General features: G+C 32.5%; 3 protein-coding genes across 6 annotated transcripts in view; 2 read left to right on the top strand and 1 right to left on the bottom strand.

Moving 5' to 3' along the window:
• The first annotated feature begins 4,208 nt into the window (after window positions 1–4,208).
• LOC126968268 (uncharacterized) lies at window positions 4,209–8,937 on the top strand. 4 transcript variants are annotated; one of them, XM_050813159.1, is made up of 7 exons: window positions 4,209–4,287; window positions 4,683–5,128; window positions 5,206–5,364; window positions 5,728–6,179; window positions 7,216–7,396; window positions 7,509–7,629; window positions 8,141–8,937. In XM_050813159.1, exons 2-7 carry the CDS (start codon window positions 4,865–4,867, stop codon window positions 8,788–8,790), a joined length of 1,827 nt encoding a protein of 608 aa, XP_050669116.1. In that variant the 5' UTR covers window positions 4,209–4,287; window positions 4,683–4,864; the 3' UTR covers window positions 8,791–8,937. The 4 variants fall into 4 exon arrangements, with proteins under 4 accessions (XP_050669116.1, XP_050669115.1, XP_050669114.1 ...); XM_050813158.1 differs by having other exon boundaries at window positions 4,219–4,421; XM_050813157.1 differs by having other exon boundaries at window positions 4,219–4,578.
• Window positions 8,929–9,925, bottom strand: LOC126968272 (39S ribosomal protein L47, mitochondrial). Its single transcript, XM_050813168.1, has one exon. The coding sequence runs from the start codon at window positions 9,755–9,757 to the stop codon at window positions 8,981–8,983; it is 777 nt and encodes a 258-aa protein (XP_050669125.1). The 5' UTR covers window positions 9,758–9,925; the 3' UTR covers window positions 8,929–8,980.
• Window positions 9,926–15,115: 5,190 nt separating this feature from the next.
• The window catches only part of LOC126968267 (bifunctional heparan sulfate N-deacetylase/N-sulfotransferase), a 195,488-nt gene continuing 187,795 nt past the window's right edge, over window positions 15,116–22,808 (top strand). Inside the window, exon 1 of the mRNA XM_050813155.1 lies at window positions 15,116–15,333. The gene's annotated coding sequence lies outside the window, so the exon portion shown is untranslated. The remainder of the gene's footprint in view (window positions 15,334–22,808) is intronic.

Here is a 22,808-nt window from a genome sequence, read left to right as displayed (position 1 = left end):
AGCCATTATGGTTTTGATATACAACAAAACACAGGTGCTTAATTAGCGGCTAGCGACGCACTACCGTACTAATTGTCCAAGGAAAGGGGAATGGAACAAGGAAATGCAAAAAAAGGCGATTCATAGACAGCCAATTCGCTTTGTGGTCGCGCGAAGCCACAAATTGGCGCGAATTTGAACGAAACTCAACACACTCATTAAATTCAAAATCAAAGCACCGTTGAGAAGAAAAAATTAAATGATATCAATGAACGAAGGAAAAAGATTTGTAAATGGAAAACAGACTCATGATGAGATGAAAGGAACAGCTAAAAACAAAAACAAAAGATCCTCAGGTATGGCTTTACACTAATGAAAAAGGATATGATTAGCTGTCTAAGACTATCATTGTTTAATTTCAAAATATAAGTATAAAGATACGTCACAAGGACGACGTAACCAGATTTAATGATCACTTTTCCACTTATTTTTAGAGTTTAAGAAAGCCTTCAGCGAAATGATTGGTTGGCTATAAAAAACGAAGCAACAAGTCATACTACAGATAAAGGTGAATTTACGGATGTAATCTAGTGATTATAGGCTAGCTTGCGGTATGCGGCAGGGGGGGTTGACCTCTCCCGACCTTTTCAATTTGTATATAAATGACCTGATCTCTGAACTGAGGAGGACCGGAGTCGGATGTCATATCGGGGATTTGTGTGTAAATAACCTGAATAACGCTGACGATATGGTCCTCCTCAGTCCATCGATCAGGGGTCTCCGAAAACTTCTTGGTGTATGTGTTAAATATGCTGAATCACATGGTCTTAAATACAACGCCAAGAAGACAGAAATGGTGATATTTAAATGGAAAAGAGGCCCGGAGAGGGTACCTGAAGTTTGTTTAGATGGCACGCCAGTGCGAGTTATAGGGTCCTTTAAAATTCCTGGGGCACATACTTACCGATGTTTTGAAGGACGACCAGGACATAGAGCGGGAAAGGCGAGCCTTGTCGGTACGGTGCAACATGCTCGCGCAGAGAAAAAATTAAAAAACCTCCCTACTGTAGCGCATCGGGCATGTTCGCCGAGGCAGGAGTTGCCGATTTTTTTGCGATAATGCGTCTCAGCATCGAGTCGTTCTGGAGTCTTCTGCGCAGCGCTCAGAATCGTATCCTTCGAACCATCGGTGATTGCCCGGATAGTCATTTCTTCAGGCATTGGTTGTCCGTGTACCACAGCGAGAACCAAAAATGACCGTGTGTATTTTTATTATTTTTAATTGTACACTTTTGTTTTATATTTTATATCTTATGTTTTAAACTTCACTTATATTTATATCTTATTTGTAATTTTATTTTGTAATATGGACTTGCTCTGAAATAAATTATTTTATTACTATTACTATTACTATTACTATTACTATTACTATTACTATTACTATTACTATTACTATTACTATTACTATTACTATTACTATTACTATTACTATTACTATTACTATTACTATTACTATTACTATTACTATTACTATTACTATTACTATTACTATTACTATTACTATTACTATTACTATTACTATTACTATTACTATTACTATTACTATTACTATTACTATTACTATTACTATTACTATTACTATTACTATTACTATTATCATTATCATTATCATTATCATTATCATTATCATTATCATTATCATTATCATTATCATTATCATTATCATTATCATTATCATTATCATTATCATTATCATTATCATTATCATTATCATTATCATTATCATTATCATTATCATTATCATTATCATTATCATTATCATTATCATTATCATTATCATTATCATTATCATTATCATTATCATTATCATTATCATTATCATTATCATTATCATTATCATTATCATTATCATTATCATTATCATTATCATTATCATTATCATTATCATTATCATTATCATTATCATTATCATTATCATTATCATTATCATTATCATTATCATTATCATTATCATTATCATTATCATTATTATTATTATTATTATTATTATTATTATTATTATTATTATTATTATTATTATTATTATTATTATTATTATTATTATTATTATTATTATTATTATTATTATTATTATTATTATTATTATTATTATTATTATTATTATTATTATTATTATTATTATTATTATTATTATTATTATTTGTTGAAAATATCACAGTGTCTGAAGACAAAGGTTTTTAACCAATGCGTGTTGCCAGGTAACATACGGAACGCAGACGTGGTCGCTAATTATGGACTTGATGAGGAAGCTCATTGTAGTTTTGTGGGCAATGGAGAGGGCTATGCTCGGAGTTTCCCTACTAGATCAAATCAGAAATGAGGAGATCCGTAGGAGAACCAAAGTCACTGACATATGCCAGGTGCTTGCGAAACTAAAGTGGCAGTGGCAGGGCACATAGCTCGACGGACAGATGGCCGATGGGGCAGTAAAGTCAGTAGTTAGTAGGCCCCCCACAAGATAGACCGATGATCTTGTCAAGATCGCCAGAATATGTTAGATTAAGGCAGCGCAGGAATGATTTTCATGGCGATCTTTGGGGGAGGCTTTGTCCAGCAGTGGACGTCTTCCGGCTGAAATGTTGAAGATGATGATATTATATAAAAGAAGGAGAAGGAATATGGAGGAAAACTTAGGGACCTTCAAGGCATACTCCCAAATTAAAAAAAGAAAAAGACATTTTTGTGAATATTTTGATAAGTATTTTATATGGAATTTAATGGCTAATAATATATTATACATTGAAAAATAATTCATGCGAGGGATTTTCATATTCGATGGCCTAAAAATTTGATAAATTATGCAAAAAAAAAAAAAATTGTTTATTTTGGATACAGTCGCAAAATTGCAGAAAATATGCTAATCATCTTTATTTCCTACGTGAATTTAAAATCTTTATCATATTTACACAAATTTCATGAAAATCTTAATGTTCCTGATCCAACAGTGATTTGCAAGTTTCGTAATAAAATAAGAAAGAACTTTGAAAGAACAAATAGATCATGTTCAGTATTGTAATTTTAGTCTTTTAATTACCTACGTAGTTTTTTGCATTAATATTTTATAATATAATAATTTTAATGTAATGTATAAAGGGTTGAAATTTGTTTTAATTGAATAAATACATTTTCATACATACAGCATTTTGTTTGTACGACCCTAATGGTCTATACTAGTTACAACAAATCGCAAAAACACTTCAAAATAAATATTGACTTAAAACAAAGTAAGCATTACTTTATCATTTAAAAATCATATTCAGATAAAGCAAGTTTGCTGCCCGCCCATTTTAACAAATTGGTGTTGTATGTATGTATAAATGTATGGAACATTTATATTTTGAGATACACCAGATTCGCTGTTTGTATTTCAAAAACGGATTGCTGTATCTGATAACTAACCAATTACAATAAACTAAGAATAGTTCCATTGATTGCATATAAAAGATTTCAGTTTAAATTTTAATCAATAGAAAAATGGTATTTGTAAGTCCTGTAGTTTACAAGTTATGAATTTTTTAAATAGTTTTTTGGCTCTAGTGTAAAGTTGCATTTATCGAGTCACGACAAGATTGCTTTCCGGCGTCGTCATTATGACCACATATCAATATGACATTGTTATTGAATATTAACAAATATGGCTGTATGGGCTCGAACCCTTTGCCTATCCTAATAATGGAAACGAAAAACAAAAACCATTAACAAATTAACGAATGTTAGAAAATTTCTGAAAACTTATATATTATATTTTAATGCAATAGTAATAAATAAACAATAAAAACACTAACAACAACATAAAAAATTTTACTGAGCAATTTGAAATATTTTTTAAAACCTTTAAATTATAACGGCTTAAAAATTCTTTCAATTGACTCTTGTACTGAGCGTTATTTGCGTCAGAAAAAACATCTCAGTTACCCCCAAGTCGCGCCTAGAGAAGTTTTATTTCAATTACGCAGTATCTATTTTTAAACACATTTTTTTATTTTCTATAGAGAATAAGAAAAGCTGATATATCAAATCTAGGGAACACTGAACATTTTTTTCGTTGTCTTTACGTTTATGAACGTCTTAGATAATCATACCCCCTATAAATATGTCTCAGAAATTAAACTTATTTCGAGGATTTATTAGTTCTGGCAAGTCTCTCTCTACTCTGTGGTTCCGGAATTTCGGATACTTTTATGAAAAAATAATTGCTCCGAGAAATATTTTAACGGAATAATCATTGTTATGAATACCTGAGTGGAGGTTAATGAAAACAGGCTCTATTCCTAACATAGAACACTTTTACTCTAACGAGATGATTCCCATTAACTTCTGACTGCGGGTAGCACTGTGGGGTTCTTTTCTAACTTGTTAGAGTAAATATATTTAGTTACCAGGTCATAATATCTAAAAAATACTTGCAGTTTACGCTTTTTCCTATTTCAAACTTTTTTAAAGTACGCGCAAGAGTTCTCACTTCTCGTGCAAAGTAAAAACTAATTGAAACTTCCAAAGTGCACTGCATGTTAGATGATTGAGTTATTGAGTACCTCAGTAATATATATACCTAGTCTATTTGTACCTTTGTGTATTAAAATATAATTATTCATATCCGTGTACCTTAGTCACCTATAAACGTACCTTGGATTAAATTTCAGGTTGATGTCTGCCTGGTATGAAATATCCTGAATAAATAATAATAAATTAGGTGTCTGACAGAAACTTTATGTAGCATAATTATGCAAGAGTTTTATTATATTAAAGTTCTCTTATATATTGTGAGATCTTATTTTATAATAAAATATTCGTTGTAATAATTATCAGTACAATCCGAATAAAAATGAGCCCACCAAAAAAGAAGACTAAAGTGGTCATTCCAATTAATAACAAACGTGAAAATGATTGTGATGAAGGACCAAGAAAACGTTGCAAAAGAGAAGTATTAACTGAGGATGTTCAAAGCAGAAGGCGGAAAAACTTTATTAAAGCTTGCGAACAAGTATCATACAATGCATATTTTGATTACAATAAAAGATTACATCTTATTAGCTTGCCTACATGCCTCAATATTGATACATGTGTGCACCAGGAATTAAAAAATAAAGTAAGTTGAATTAGAAGTAAAAGATACAATTATTTAAAATTACTTACTACTACTACTTACATACTTATGTATTTCAGACAGATATGAAACAAATACCAGGTCGAATAGAAGAAGCATTTAAAATAGAAATGAAGTCCAATATTTGGTGGGATGCCCTGGAAGTGTGTTTTCTATGTATCACTCCAAATCAGTATTTATCCCGCAATATATTAATGGATGTGGTTGAAATTATGATGGTGTGTAATGTTTTTTTCTATGATAAGAAGTAATACTACATTGTCTCTTAGGATTCTTCAAAACCCTACTTTATGAGCAGCACCATATATATTATCTTAAATCTCAGTAGCCCAATAATTTTACTACCTAAGGTGCTGTTCACACTAAAACACAAAAAGGGCTTGCACCCAACTGCAATGTGACGAATAAAGGTCTTGCTGAAGCACTTGTCTTAACCCTGTGTTGGTCAGAGAAGTCCAAATGGTGTATAAAAATGTTATGTGATTGTCACAATATCATTCATATATTATCCTATTTGTAAAATATTTTATGTAATTAATTATTATTATCATTCAAACAATTGTGGGCTTCCTAACTTTCAGAATGCCCATGAAGACACCACATCAAATTATACAATATCTAGTCTTCTTGACCGATGCCGTCACGTTTTATCTTTAAATTTTAACATGCACCCACCATGTCATATTAAAAGTATTAGAAAATGCTATGTTAGTTTTCTAACATCACCAATGGATTTTAAGCAGAATACTTTTACAAATAGAACTAGTTTTGGGTGTGAAAAAGGAATAGTGAAGTATTGTTTCAATAGACTTGAATATGAATTAAGCATTGAGAGTCCAGATGGTGCTTTAGTTGAAAAGACAAAGAACACACCAGAGGAAATGAAGCAAAGTGTACAAGGCTTGCATTGGCAAAAAGAAAAGTTTGAAATTTTTGAGCTACTGGAACGGTCAGATAGGATAGAGAGATTAATGGCAGTTTTACATAGTATAATAGAATTATTACAATTTGATTTAGCCATCTGGCATTCTAGGTATGTTATAATGTTATCATCATAGGATCCTGCTGAAAATTGTATTATTCTTGGCTGCTTGTTATATATTTATGCAAACAAAATTTTTATATTAACACATAGCTTTGATATTTTATATTGTACATTTTACTATAATTTATCATCACTAAATAGGACCCTGAGTACATTGAGTTGCAGAAAATTGTCAATAGAGCCACACCTATAAAGTGATTTTCACACAAAAACCAGAAAACAATTGTATAGTCATTACAATTTATGCACTTAGTAAAAGTTTACTTAATAAAAGATATCAAAACTTTTGTTTATGAACTTTTTGCTCTAAATTTAAAATAATCACTGTTCATCAAATTCTTCAAATTGGCTTAACCAGTTTTGACTGTATTTTCATAGGCAGATGTTAGAGGCCCAAATTTATTCTTTGATATATAAAAGATGTCATACAATAAAGATTATGTGATTGATAATTTATATGTTTTGTATACATAGTGTTGTAGCCATGCAACACATATTATCACCACACTCATATACACAACCACAATTTTTATACAAAAATTTTGATGTTCAAATATATAGTATCTTGGCTATTTTGAAAGATGATTCCCTGAGGCATAGTGTATTTCCAAACCTCTCTTTACCAATGTTTTGACATACAGTGGAACCTGTTTATTATGACACTGCATACCAGTAAACTAATAACACACCAGCCATTATTTAAAGTTGTTTATTACTTTTTGAACCCAGTTATACTAACCAACATCCTAACACTTTCATTTTTATCATGTTCCTCCCCATATGTTAATAGTTTTCTAATTAAAGTTCTCGATTTTAAAATTTTCAATATCATTACTAGCAGATTCTACTTGCATCAATTGGTAGTTCTCTTAACCTAGTCCTTTTACAATACATCAGTATAATATTATCATAATTATTATCAACTTATAAAGTTGTGCTATTAATTCATTTACATCCACTTTCTCTACTTTATACAAACAACATTATTTTCAATCCAGTATTTTTTTTAATTGTATTGTTATAGGTATACAAATAATGCAGGAAGCCACATAATGAGATCACATAAGCCTTTTATGGCACATATTTTGTGGTCAAACAATGTTCTGTATACTGGAGCTGTCACAACAAACTGCCGACAAATTTTAAAATTGTTTGTATATTTTGTGCATCTAAAGTATCCAGAAAGACATATTAACACTTTAATGGTATGCTTACAATATATAGCTTAATCTTTTTTCTTAATTAAATCATTTTTTTTAAATGAGCTATTCTAGTTCGTGTGAATAAATGTCATTAAAAGTGTTTAATTATTTTTAGGTATGGCTGAATGCTGTTATACAGACATTTTATATGTGTGAAAACAATTCATCAGGTGACTATCCAAATACAGGAAAATATTGCTCAGCATTTGCTAATGAGTTTTATAAGATCATTGCAGGTAATTATTACTTTAAAATCAGAGATACTGGTTAGGTTTCATATTTAAAATATACTTTCAGATTCATAACGATTTAAGCCCTCTCCCTATTATAAAAGCGGTTGTAAAGAATCAAATATATTTATTAAAACTTTGGCAATTTGTTCCCGCTCAAAAAATCATGCATCAATTTTACCATCATTGTATGCATGTATAACTGATTAGTAATTCCTAACAAGCCTTAGATATAATAACTCAAAAGATTTTTTTAGATTAGATTTAAAATTAGGTAAAATTCATCTATACCTCTGAAAGTAGAATTTTTATTTACAATATATCTTTGAAGTTCAACTGCATTTATTGTTTAACACAATAATGTATTACATGCATATATATTTTGTGTTTAGGTGATGTTCTAACATTAAATTTAGTTGTGTACCTAGGCTTTTTTAGTAATTACTTATTGTAAATCTAATTTAAATAGGTTTTTCATCTTAAATTTAATGATTATAATTTTTTTATTTGTTTACAGAATTGCCCCCAAAATCTATAATAAGAGTACTAGAAAGGATAAATCCCATCTTCATGAGAAGTTTAATTGGCCAGAAACACATACAAAATATATTATCTATATGTCATGATGAAGATATTATTAAAATATTCTTAAACTTCATGTTAAATTCTCAGTGGCAGAGTTTTCCTATAGGAGATCCGATTCAAGTTCCCGAATCTTTAGTTGCAAAACATATTAAGCCTAGTAAACTTTTAAAATACCTTGCAAAATTAACTCGAAATGTACTCAAGTCAAATAATAATTTGGTATCAGAAGCTCAAGATGGTTATGCAAAATATGACAGAATAGTGGATTTACAGGTTGATAAATTTGATCAGAATCATGTTATCACAAGTATTTATGTAGCCTTTCATGCATATTTAGAAGCATATAGTATTCCAAAAGTTCAAGAAACCTTAGACACCTTAAATAAGATGTTATATGATGACAGTAGTAATAATAGGGAGGACTTAAAATCATATTCAGTGTCGGAAACATTTATAAAAAAGTACAGATCAATATTTCAGAGCCTTCAAGAACTAATGCATGTGTTACAAAATAAGAAGAGAGATGATGAATATTCACATATCTTAAAAGTTTTTGAAAGCATAGAATTTTTAGGGTTATAGAATTACATAATTGTGTTTTAGTTATATCTGTAAATATTAATTGGATTTTCATGTTAAATTTTATTATTATAATATTTTGATTTGATTGCAGAATTGTTACATTATTATTTTTAAAACCACTCAAATAAAATAAAAATATTTCTTCAATCATTTTTAATTATGTTTCATTAATCTAGACATAATTTAATGTTCAGTACTTAGGTAAACAATGTCCTCTTGCTTTTTTTGTTCTCTTTGCTTTTTCTATGTCTACATTAGGATATTCAGCTTTCAGAGCTTCCATATCCATATCAGGAAAACGCTTAAGCAGCTGCTGGACATGATTATAGTCTCTATTGCGAGCTTTTCTCTCTTCATTATGTTTCTTTTCATTGTACAATCTAAGGAATTTCTTAACAGCTCTACTATTTATGTATCCATTTTCTAAATATGGTCTTACCCATCGTTTGTTCATAAAAGCTGGTATACTATATTCTTTTTTACTATATTTTTCTGGTATTCCAAATATGGAAACTACATCTTCTATGGGCCGCTCTCCAGTTTCACCAGTCTCTAATTGGTAATATGCAACATTTCTTTCTCTGACAACTGTTTCAATATTATTCATTGACTCTTGAACCTTGTCGATTCTTTCAGGGTTAGGAAATAATTTTACTTGCTCATTACATTCGTGTTCCATGGTATACAGCATATTACGTTCTTTTAAAAGCACATACCATAGTTTATGTAAATCTGTATTCGATTTTATTCTCAGTTCATCCAACTTCCAACCTCTTCCAACTTTAATATTTGTCTCATTCCAGTTTTTTTTAATATCAAAAAACTCCATTAAGTCAAGTTTCACATTAGAGGTATGTATTGTATTGGTTTGAAATGCAAATCCGCAAACTTTTGAAATATTTTTTGGATGAATGCTTAGAGGCACAGATTTATGAGCCAAAAATCTTATTAAAGAAAAGTAATTCATACTTGTATTGCTGCTGTGCAGTGTTAAAGTAAGCCAAAAGTAAAACTATTAATTAAATTATTATTTATTCGCACATGAACACACCAAGCAGTGAATCTGTGATCGTTTTATTTCATTCAGTTAATTTTATTGTAATACGAAAGCCAGTGAGGTAAACACAATACATATATTTTTTTTAAATTAACTTCAAGACTACGGATGCTAGTCCATCGGTCGAATTAATAATATCATAGAATATTTAACGCTACACACGTCGCGAACTTCATTACAAATAGAAAGGACAAGCGATATACAACTTAGGCTGAGTTAGAACGGAACAAAGCTATTGATCTTGTATCTCTATCGCCTAAGTAACCCATTTATTTATTTGGCCCAATGTCAACTTTGGGGTAAACAAATTATAATAATAAACAGAAATTAAAATTCATATTTTAGAATCGAAATAAGAGAAGAAGAGAGACTGATCTTAATAACTAAAATATAAATGCAGAATGTAACAACTATCTTACCAGCTACTGTTATAATAACAAGTAGCCTGCAAGGGCCGACTGATAAGAGAAGTGCTGCGTTAGGCTCTACCGCAGCGTGAGAGCTTAAGGCTGTTGCACTATGGGATAGGATATATAACTCCTCCCCCCTTGGACCGGAGTTATCGGAAATGCAGCTTTTCGAGAACTTCGGAAAGTTCTTTTAACGAAATGTTACATACCAAATATACTATATTATTATTGAGAATAATGGAGTTAGCCCATTTATAATAAGGGCCTCTGATTAACTCTATTTTCCTCCTGATGTGCCTGATTGTTTTCAGTTTCTTTCGAATGACAATCCTGCTTCCTACAAGGCTTCGTTTTTATTGCAGAGGAATACTTATACATAATGAAAATTAGTGACAATCAGATGACGATCGTGTGCAACGAGTAAATAGTTTGTAATATTTTGAGTATACTATCCAACTATTTGGGGCGATTCTTTCGATTTTCAGGTTTTCAGACTACCTGGTGTGACGAACAGCGTGATAGGTTATGGTGGTACTTCATGAGTTGCTCGATACAGGTTTCCTCCGCATATTGAACGAGTTTATTTTCAGAGCAGAGGTATTCTTTAGCTGTGATCTCCTGGCACGATTGTTCTATCAGGCGGTATCGAACACCTTCTACTAATATGTATGGAAATTCAAGAATAACAATAAAGGTGTGGTTATTGAAATTGTTGGACATAGGGAGGGAGTTCAATTTATAATAATTATAAGTTACATTATCAATAAGTGGAGCTTCAATAATAAACGTTATTTCGTTATAGTAAGATTTTACAGACAATGATTCCTCTATATTCATTAAATTTTGTTCATTTACAGAATACATCAAGTTATCATATTTTCTAATATGTTTCAACAGTTCTAATAATTCAGCAGAATTATTGACAGACTTTTGTAAAACAGACACTTTACTGAATGCTAAGGCTGTTTCTATTTCACTAAGTTTTACATAGATGGTTCTAAAGTTTACTATAAATTGATTCAGTAATCCTGATACAAGAGACATTTAGATGGAATGATTGTCCTTGCCTGTAAGATCTTTTACAAGATATTCAATTAGTTTTATGCGTGCATTCATTTTCTTAGTGTTTTCGTCAATTGTCTTGGTAGAGTTCAGAAAGTGATCCAACATTTCAGATATCACAGTAAATTTGTTAGAGATTGCTTGTTCTCTGGTTTGAATATTACTAATTATGTCGTCGTACCTAAGTGCATCTTCGTGATCAAGGTTTGCGGTAATAACTTTGATTATAGAGCCTTAGGGATTACTAACCCACGTGTGTATCTTTTGGAAGGGACTAATTCTCGTAATTTTTCTAGAGTCTCATTTTGAATATATTCTACCTGTGTTTTAAGGCTCATGAACTCATTTGCATATGATTTATTCGGGTGTATCTTTTTACTAAATTCACAATATTTTTGGACATTGAAGGAAAGATCAGTACTAATGCCTGTAAAGTTGATTATTATTTATTTTAACTATTGACCATTTATCGTGCTGTATATACGCTTGACCTAACTTCACCGGTAGAATACCTGGGTTTTTATTAATCTTTACTGCTTGAAGGGCCTGGTTTGGGAGATGCTGGTTTGAAAGGGCCTGATTCGTCGTTATCCATATCGCCAGAAGTAGACACCACCTGTGGAGGACGTTTTATATTTTTAATTGGAACTTTTGTGATTCTATCTCTTAGTTTTATTGGAACAAAATTGCGATCTATCTGACCAGTTACGGCAGCTTTTTGGAACCTAGGTTTATCTTTAGCTTGTCTTTTGTTAACGGCTTTAGCAAAAATAGTTTGTCCTGATACTAACGATGGTCCAGATTCGCCACCTCGCTTGTTATTAATATTTTCTTTTTGGGTTTTTAGTTTTTCTAATAAATGTTTGAGTTCTATTCTTATGGTCTTTAATTAATTGTTGTCTGTAGGCTTTGTCAAAGTCATAGTCGAATGTGGAGTTTAATTCAGTGCGACCAAATACAACTTCGAATGGTGATAAGTCTATGGCGCTGTGTATTGTATTATTGTAGGCCATAATGGAATACGTCATTATAGATGCTGCATCTGTGTATTTTCTCTCATATTTAACCAATCGGCAAATTTCTATTATTGTGGAATGAAACCGTTCTATCAAACCCAAAGAGTTCGGGTTATTGGGTGTATCTATGTGTAGCTTAATTTTATATAATTCTGTCAGTTCTGAATAATTCGTTATTGAACTCGGTTCCAGGATTCGAACTAATTTTCTGGGGAATACCGTAAAAAGAAAAGTATTTGATAAGTGCTTTAACTACTTCTGGTGTTGACCTTGATGGAATTTCTATAGCTTGTCCCAGTTTCCTGAAAGCGTCAATTATAGTCAAGTAATATTTTGATTCTATGCTAAACAGATCGATGATGATTTCTTCAAAAGTGCATTTTGCATTTGTGTTTTCTATCATATTTAGAAATTTCACAGTGTTCGCAAGAATTTATTATGGCGGAAACGGTTTCATTCATATTTTGCCAATAATAAGTACGTAGTAATAAGTTGATAGTTTCTGTAATACCGCGGTGGCAAGTTTTGCCCTCGTGTAATTTAATCACAATAGCTCTTTGTTCCTGTTCATCCTCAATATAAACGCGCTCAGTACATTCGTAAAAGTTAACCATACCCTTTTTAAATAATGAAACAATTATATTACTGAAATCTTTTCTATGTTCAGGATTCTCAAAGTAAATAAAATATTTCGTTTTCGGCTTTATATAATTCTTTAAAAATGATTTAATAAGTTCAAGGTTGTGTAGGGGTAGAAATACCTCTAACACTTTTTTTGTGTCCCTAGATATATGTTTCACTTGGGTTTCATTACGAAACCAGCTAAATACAAGTATCTGGTTTGGTTTTGTATCTATAGCTTCGTTTAGGATAGGTATTCCGTGAGACTCAAGATCTTTAGCCGAATTAATTGTTTGAGTGGAAGTAGATTCAGATGGTATGGGATAAGTTGATGGTTGTTCAACCATATCTATGTCTGAAATCGTTGCAGGACTGGCTATTGCTGTTCTGTCGGAGTCAGCTATTGAAATGGTCTTAGAGTTATCAGTATTTCTTCCTTTGATATGTCAGTAATTTGTTTAGTCACGTCTTCCAAATAGCTTTGGAATCGTTTTTCTTTCTCGTCTACGTTAACAATTATTGAGGTACCGTCGGCTTCATCGGCTCCTAGTGCGTTGAGTCTATTGCGAGATAGCGCGTCTGCGTTTGCGTTTTGTTTCCTATTTTTATATATTACACAGAAGTCATATTCTTGCAAGCGCAAGCGCCAACGCTTTAACTAACTATTAGGTTCTTTAAGTTGGTATAGCCAAACTAACGGTCTGTGGTCAGTGTAAATGTCAAATTTATGTCCATATAAATACGGTCGAAAGTGTTTTGTGGCCCATATGAATGCTAACAACTCGCGTTCAATGGTGTTATATCTTCTTCAGTATCTGTCAAAGTCCTGCTGGCATAGGCTATCGGCTTATCACCACCTATGCGGCCTTGTGATAATATAGCGCCAATTGCAACTTCGTATGTGTCGGTCGTTAGTACGAATGGTTTAGTCATGTCAGGGTATTGTAAGATTGGTGCATACTATACTTATATATATAATTACATGTATACTTTTGATCTATAATTATTATATTCTTACCCTTTTTTAGACACGAAGTCAATGGTTGTGTAATTTTGGAAAAGGCCTTGATATATATAATTGTCTATAGTATCCAACAAAACCCAGGAATCGTTTTATTTCTGTCTGTGTTTGTGGCATGGGGTACTTGAAAACTGCGTATATTTTGTCGTTGTTAGGTCGAAGTCCGTATTTGGTTAATGTCCTAAGTACTGCACCGCCCTACGTAAAAACTTAGACTTGTCCAATTGAACTTTTAAATTCGTTTGACGAAGTCTGTGGAACACGGTACGTAACTTTTGAATATGCTCTACTAATCTGTTTGAATATATAAGTATATCGTCTAGGTATGCTAGGCAGTGTATACCTTGCAACCCTCTCAACACGTTATCCATCGTGCGTTGGAAGGTCGCTGGTGCTATTTTCAGACCAAAAGGCATTCGAAGAAATTCGTAATGACCATTTTGGGTAGAGAATGCTGTTTTCTCAGTGTCAAAAATTTCAATTTGCTGGAAACCGGAAGCTAAATATAACGTTGTAAAATAATTGCTTTTCCCAAGTTTGTCAAACAAATCGCATATGTTGGGAAGTGGGTACTTGTCGTCAATCGTTATGTCATTTAGTCGGCGATAGTCTATTACCATTCTATATTTCACCTTACCTTGCCTTTTTGGGAACCAAATGAACGGGGGCAATCCACAGCGAATATGATTCCTGAATTACGTTGTCCTTGAGAAGCTTTTCGACCTGACGTTTTATTTCCTCAGCTTGTGCCGGTGGTTGTCTATATGGCTTAATATAAATTGGGTCTTCGTTTGTGGTCCTAATATGATGTTTTACCTGCTATCTAAAGGTCAAGGGCAACTCTTTACAATAAAATATGTCCTTTATATTTATAATATAATATAGTATAATCCCGCATGTATGGTCTTGTTATCAATACTCTAAACAAATGCAACTATAGTATTAAACTATATCTGTATGTATACGTTGTTAATGACCATTGGTATGTAATTAAGTAAGTAAGTTATAGTTTGTATTTAAGTATCAAAACTTATTCTGTAGTCTGTGGTACCTATTAACTCATGGAGGATGGGCTTAAAGGTATCGTTACCAGGCCATAAAATCTTAAAAAAAACATATCGAGGCTATGGTTAATATATGCATGCCGAGCTGTGCGAGTTCCAAATTTTCAGACAGTTTTAATGTGTAAATATTTTTATTTTCGTTATAACTTACAAAACTTTCTAGTTCTACTTTTATAGCAAGGACTATGTGTTTATGTGTTTTTCAATGTATTTAAATGCATTAAATTGTCTCGATTGTGTTGTTTTGGAAGTTTATTGAATATAAACATCACCTTCAGCCTGAGCTTAAAAGGTAAGATTGTTGTTAAACACACCAGAAAAATGAATTATACCCCTAACCTTAGTTGTTGTTTTTTCTATAATATTAATATAATTTATGCTGTTCTTCCTGTTCTTAAATATTAAATATAATCAAAGGCATCTGAACTTACATATTAAATACAAACTAATTCACTTGTATGGTATTTTAATTAGGTTGAAATTTAAATTATACAAATTTAGATTTATAGTAGTTTAAGTCTTAATTTGACTATGTTTTTTTAGTTTCATCAGACTTGATCTAGTTTTCATTCTCTTATACCATTAATTATGATCCTTTTGCTTGCATACAAGTATGTAATTCACTGTAGTTTATTATTTTCTCTTGTAGTTTAAGTTAAGCTTTTTAAATTTTTATAAGTTGAATTATGCACTCTTTGTAAAGAGGATCAAAAATTTTTAATTCTTACCAGTTAATTATGTATAAATTAAATAATTTCTTGATTTATGTATTATTATTAAATATTTAGCAATTTAGCTTGATGTTCGGAGATTTTATCTTTTCTAAATAAATTCTCTTTCCAATTATTGACCTTATGAGTTTATGTACAAATGAGTGCAGAGTGCCTGCAACTCTGTGTTATATAGTCTTTCGTAGGGTCTGAATCTTCACAGGAACTGTTAATATAAACTTCAGATTTCAGTTATTTCTCCAAGAAATAGATGGTGACAGATAAGGAGACTTATCTTGTCGGCTCTGCTGATGATCTTTGCCAATAAATCTACCACACCTACTCCATCAATAACTCTGTGTGTTGACTGGCCCCATCTTTCTGAAGGTGAGTTCAGTTATTTTCTGCAGGTCAAGTAGCAGCACCAGCGAGACCAACAGAAAATTGTCTCCCATGTGAAAACATAGTTCAGTAGTCTCTTTCCTCATGAAAAAGCCGGCTGGTTATCAGTGTTGATGTTTTTTGGAAAGTATAATCACTTCTGAAAGTATTCTTTAAGATTTTCAAGGATGATTTGCTCAGATTTTCAATCTCATGTTCTATTTGTTACATCACCATTGATATAAATGTGCTTTATCTGAGATCAATATCTTTCCAAATATTCATGCTGTTGAAAAATGGTCCTTTAAGGTTTTTTGAAGGTTTTGTGATGTTACTTTGTTTGGATTGTATATGGATAGTGGATTCATTCGTGCTACAATAATTTGAATGGTTAATTTCTTATTCCACTGGAAGCCACAATTTTCTTACTTATTTATGTGAATTACATAATTTAATCATGAACTCAAGCTCGAGATACACTACTTCTTATTTGTTCTGGCACTGCTACTGTTCACAGTCCAGGTGGAGGCTGTTTCTGCTTTGTTGTCTCCTTTGGGAACCTTCACTCACTATTAATTATGTGCTTCTCATCACACATTGTGTAATAATCCACTTGATACACAAAGTGCCACCACTGACCATCATAAAAAGTCTCTTGTACTCTATGACTAGTAAAATTTTTTGATATAGATGTAGCAAAATTCCTGCTAGACACCCTTTATTTGTTAGTATAGTAGCAATAAAGTCAACTGTATTATCAGTGTTTCATATAAGCACTTAGTGCAGTCCTGACAAGCACTAGACAATGTCCGTGTGCTTTCTTTTATGGACTGTATGACATCCTCTTGGCCCAGCCATTAGTGCTCCTTAGAACTAAGATGTCTCGGGTACTATTAAGGCCGGAATTTTAAAATTCGAAAGTTGAATGAGGGCAGTTCAGGACCGATGGTGGTGGAAATCTTTGTGGAAGGCCTTTGTCCAGCAGTGGACGTCTTGGACATGATGACATATGAAAAGTTAAGTTGCCTGTACTACTGTCTTAATTATTGTATCACTTTTTCTCATAAAAAGAATCACCACTCTTCAACAAGACTACCTTCCCTTAATCGAGCCTCTCCTAGTATCGAAATACTGAAAAATTGGCTTAAAAAAAAATGGAGGTAATTAATAGAATAATAAGCCAGTATTTTGGCCCATATTCTAACACTCTCTGTCTATCTCTATCTCTGGTCTTTTACACCCCAGAAATAGCACAAACGATTTGACTGAGTGCAATGTAAAACTGCTTAAACTATAGGGGATCCAGTGCTCTGTAAACAGCTAAATCACTTGAGGTTGTGGGGGCGTGTTAATTGTTTTTCTTCTATCACAGTTATCATGGGATGTGTTCCAAAAAGCTGTTTCACCTAATTTCTATCTCCGAAGGCCCCTTTTGCACGGCACTCCATAAACAAATAAAATCAATAGTACCTATATCTGTGCCAACAAGAACTACCGCAAACAAACCTTTACGCAAAAAAAACTGTAGGGCAGGTAGCAATGGTCCTGTGATTCCTCGGGTGTTGGAAGACGGTGTGGGTTGCTGTGAATTTTACCTCTGCCGACCCGTACGGCCATTGTCGTGTACCATAAAAAAAGGTATGAAGCCAATTAAATTACTCCGCTTGAGAGCCTGTGACTTAAAATGGAATATCCTATATTCCTGTAATTATGGCATGATACACACACCATTCAAAAGCCAACAAGAGTACAATTTCACCTCAATATTGTGGCAGAGATAATTTGTCTATTATTGTATACAGTTAGCCTATTTCTGCCATGAATCAGTAATGTGTAAACATTACTGTGTTTCGGTCTGAAGGGCGCCGTAGCTAGTGAAATTACTGGGCAAATGAGACTTAACATCTTATGTCTCAAGGTGACGAGCGCAATTGTTCCGCTCAGAATTTTTGGGTTTTTCAAGAATCCTGAGCGGCACTGCATTGTAATGGGCAGTACTCGTATCATAGCGCTTCATAATTATTTTTATGGTATTCTAAATAGGTGCTGTTATCACGCGAATTCAGCTGTTATAGGTCATAAAACTATTTTATGCTTCGTTTAGAATCCATAATGTCTTTAATGAAATAAACACTGACTTGCGTTGCTTTAAGTAATAATGTTATCGAAATGCATTACCAATTTGGTAGATAGCTTTTCCTTTTTTAATACATCTTACAGTCCTATTACGAGCTAGTACTTATCAAACAAATCGTGAAAGAAATAAAGTTTACTATTAAATATACATTTGTTGATAACAACAAAACAAAGATAGATTTGTTCATAGGATTATTTTTGATGGCATATTGTCATGTTCTAATATTGAGGGCAAAGCCCCCGAGTACGTAACAGTAAGTTGGGTCAAACGTGGGTGTTTGTATTATGAAGGAATTGTTGTAAGTAGCCCAAAAAATAGAGCATAAAAATTGTAACTGAAAGTTAATTAAGTTGTAATAATGTAGTTCGGAATATGGAAGATATACGATCTATATATATTCGGAATATGGTAGATATTAAACGATCTATACGAGACTATCTGAACAGTTTCAAATACCTATAATTAAAGGGTTATTCTTTTTTGTACATCATTATATTTGACTTTAACTCGTATACGTACGTAAAAGCAACTTGAATAAGTCCTAATACGTCGTTAACTGAATGTAAATCGGCTTTACCTACAGCGCTTTCGTCCGACCGACACAACATAGTCCCTCAAAGTAGTATAATCAGTATATTTCATAGAATAACCCGTCCACCATTGAGCTGTAACTCATCCATTACTATTTCGAGGTTTTTTTACAGTGTGGTCATATTTTACTATAGTTTAGGTCTAATATTATAGTATAAATATTTAGTCCTATATGAAAAGTTAAAGCTAATATTAAAGCCGGAATTTTTGAATTCGATAGTTGGATGAGGGCAGTTCAGGACCAATGGTGGTGGAAATCTTTGTGGGAGGCCTTTGTCCAGCAGTGGACGTCTTGGACATGATGACATATGAAAAGTTAAGTTGCCTGGACTACTGTCTTAATTATTGTATCATCACTTTTTCTCATAAAAAGAATCACCACTCTTCAACAAGACTACCTTCCCTCAATCAAGCCTCTCCTAGTATCGAAATACTGAAAAATTGGCTTAAAAAAACTGGAGGTAATTAATAGAATAATAAGCTAGTACTTGAAACAAAATACACTTGATCACGGATTATATATTGAGACGTCTTCTAAGACATGTTACTTAATACCAGCGTCGCTTTTAATTATTATCCACATATTTATAGTTCAAGTATAGAAAATATTACATTAAATAGCTGCGATAAGAATTAACAAATGCATACGCAAATAAACCTTTTTTATGAGGACTTTACGGGACGCCTTTTGCCAAGTTACTGTCGTCACTTCTACCTGCAGCATCTCTCGATCGCGAGGTAGATTTCGCGACAGTACTAATTCGGACCGAACTCAGATATAAATCCAAAAATCTGGGCCAATAACACATGAAAACGACATGAGAACCATCGAAATTAGTCAAAATTATTAAAAGCTATGGCAAATAATTTGCGCGAATAGACAGGTCTGTAATGAATTATGCACCTTTGTAGCACAAGCACTAAGGTTGTAGGTAAAAACCCTCACTTAAGTAAATATTTGTAAAAGATTTAGCATACAGTAGCTTGTGAAATTACTGGGCAAATGAGACTTAACATCTTATGTCTCAAGGTGACGAGCGCAATCGCAGTACCGCTGAGAATTGTTGGGGTTTTTCAAGAATCCTGAGTAGGGCGTATCAATTACCATCAGCTGAACGTCCTGCTCGTCTCGTCCCTTATTTTCATAAAAAAATACAGTACAAAATATATGGACCGCGATAATTGAGACACAATTTGGGGCGTCCATCAATATCGACGTCAATGTAGGTAGGGGAACCACAGTATTAAACACAGATTGATTGTGATGTGGGTAACATTCTCAAAATACAAATTGAACACTAAATTGTATTCATCAGTAAAAGAAAACCATTTACCTAAGCATATTCAGAATCTTGACAGACGTTTCACAAAGGGTCGGATATCAAAAGCCATTGGACCGTATAAAATAAAGATGAGATACCTATTTCTTACTACCTATTTCTTTTGTGTTTGTTAAGGGTCTCCGATACCGTTTATCCGATACCGATTTCATTTTTATGTGCTTCGTAACAGAACAAATATTGTTTATTCATTCTCGAGGAAGCCACCTAATTATACGAGTATTTTGATAAATTGTAGTCCTCTCCTATCATTTTGGAGTGCTGAATACAATGAAATACATATAAACACATCGTACTCACTAATAACAGTAGTAGCAGGACAGGTCGTACATGTTAAGGTTGAACAGAACATAAATATTAATTACATAACTGCATGTGGATACATATATCACGGTGATTATTTAACGAACACATATAATAAACAAGTGATGACCAGGCAAAAGTTGTTTTGCCATATAAATTAAGTTCCCCGCGTCCGCTCATGGTATGAATTGTGGAGTGTTATGAAATGACATTGACTGAATTATTAGTTGTGCGGATTTATATTTATACTAGCTGCCCCGACAGACGTTGTTCTGTAGATAGTAAAAAAACAACTGTTTTATATTTCAAAACATCAAAAATTATTTCGTAAATATGCTCCCAGTTGTTAGAATGAAATTGTTTCACAGCGGAACTGTCAAACCGTGCGTCACTAAATTCTCTCATAGAAAATATGTCCATACAAAACAAATATTGAAAATAAAAATATTTATGGGTCCCAAATCGAAATAAAAACTACCCTATCTCTCAAGTTGGACCAAACTGCACTCCATGAAGTAATCACCATTAAAATCCGTTCATTAGTTTAGTCCATTGAGGACAAACATTGTGACACGAGATTTATATATATTTATATGTCAAAAATATAGGTTTCGGATAAAAAAACCACTATAAATTATGTAAAATCCTTCTGCGAAACATGCTGCATCTTATGGTACTTTACATAAGTATTATTCAGGGTCGGTTCAGTACTTTTCGCAGTATAACCGAAGAAAAAACAACAACCGACTTCAAAAACACTATTCAGAAAACAATAGATATAATGTGCACTAAAAAGTATAAAAATAATTGCGTACTTTTATACAATTTAATTAATCTAATTCTAGTTACGATTATTGTTATTTTTGGAAATTATTATTATGTTTTTTTTTTAATATTACAATTATTACAATTATTTTTATACTTTTTAGTGCACATTATATGTATTGTTTTGGAATAGTGTTTTTGAAGTCGGTTGTTATTTTGTTAAATATTCTTTTATTTTTAGTGAATTTGAAGTACACTAACCAACAATTTGTCTTAATATGTGTAGATATACTAAATTTTTCAATGCAGCAATGAACGTAAGTGTAAGTAATTTGATTATAGACAGTTAGAAATTCTTCCACAGATCGCACCCTTACTGTAAGTCGTTAAGGAGTCCCATTGATCATCATATTTGACTACGACAATTACTTGACCATAACTATGTTATGGTAGATGACTTAAAAAGATTCGGCCGAAGAGTATCGTTAATTTGCTCCTAAGAATTGAAGAGTTCCGTTACTTTGTCATGGATTCCGTAATCAGAACCTAACCAAACTCTCACGAAACTATCTTTGAAGTATATCCTTTCCAATAAAAAATAATCATTGACATCGGTTGGCGCGATATTGAGTTATTCGTAAATTTATCCATCACTTTGCTATACGTATGTATAGCAAATTTAAGACTTTTATGGTTTTCTCATAGTTGCCATTGTCAGATCTAGACCAAATTACAATGGGACCACACAGGAAGCAGTCGAAAGTTTTGAGGAGGAGATACCGACGTATTGAAAACATCCTCCTTTTTTGCAGTCGCTTAAAAAACTGCTCTCCATTTCTTCGTAAAGATAAATTGATTGAATTAGTTATTTTGCGTAAATCTATAGTTATCTTAAGTGTTAAGTCTGATTAAGTTTGTAAGTGTACGTGCAGAATGTATCGAAAGCGCAACCGCACGTCTTAGAGTTAAAGATTATACGCGTCAGTCACCGAAGAATCGTCCCCTGCTTAACCCCTGACATAACGACCGTTTAATCGGCAACGCAAAACTACTTAAACCAATACGTTACGCGCCTGTACACGACCCATTTGACTTGCCGATCTCTGAAACGAGTCTCTCTCCAGCGTGGGCCGATTCTTCGGCGGAGAACGCATATAATAATGACAATGATGACATTAACAATGACATCAAATCTTAGCTGAATGAATACTTAAGATAACTCATAATATTTAGATATCTTAATATTACGTGACACGTTGTTTATCCGTGATGGACTCCTAAACTAATGAACTGATTTAAATGGGAATTACTCCATGGAGTCCAGTTTAGTCCAACTTGAGAGATAGGATACTTTTTATTTCGATTTGGGACTATACTTTTTTTTTCCAATATTTGTTTTGTATGGACATATTTTCTGTTAGAGAATTTATTGACGCACGGTTTCACAGTTCTGCTGTGAAACAATTTCATTATAACAACAGGAGTATATTTTATTTTAAGTATTATTGCCAAATCATAAAAAACAGTATTTATTTATTAT

The sequence above is a fragment of the Leptidea sinapis genome, chromosome 15, assembly GCF_905404315.1.
Source record: "Leptidea sinapis chromosome 15, ilLepSina1.1, whole genome shotgun sequence".
Lineage (NCBI taxonomy): Eukaryota > Metazoa > Arthropoda > Insecta > Lepidoptera > Pieridae > Leptidea > Leptidea sinapis.
This window is presented reverse-complemented; position numbering and strand designations above follow the sequence as displayed.

What these genes read in the sequence shown, in the direction of transcription:
- LOC126968268 (XM_050813159.1), top strand. Translation starts at nt 4,865, where the DNA reads ATGAGCCCACCAAAAAAGAAGACTAAAGTGGTCATTCCAATTAATAAC. An exon ending in ATGTGGTTGAAATTATGATG is followed by an intron (nt 5,365 to 5,727) that starts GTGTGTAATGTT and finishes CCTAACTTTCAG; the next exon opens with AATGCCCATGAAGACACCAC. An exon ending in TTAGCCATCTGGCATTCTAG is followed by an intron (nt 6,180 to 7,215) that starts GTATGTTATAAT and finishes GTATTGTTATAG; the next exon opens with GTATACAAATAATGCAGGAA.
- LOC126968272 (XM_050813168.1), bottom strand. Translation starts at nt 9,757, where the DNA reads ATGAATTACTTTTCTTTAATAAGATTTTTGGCTCATAAATCTGTGCCT.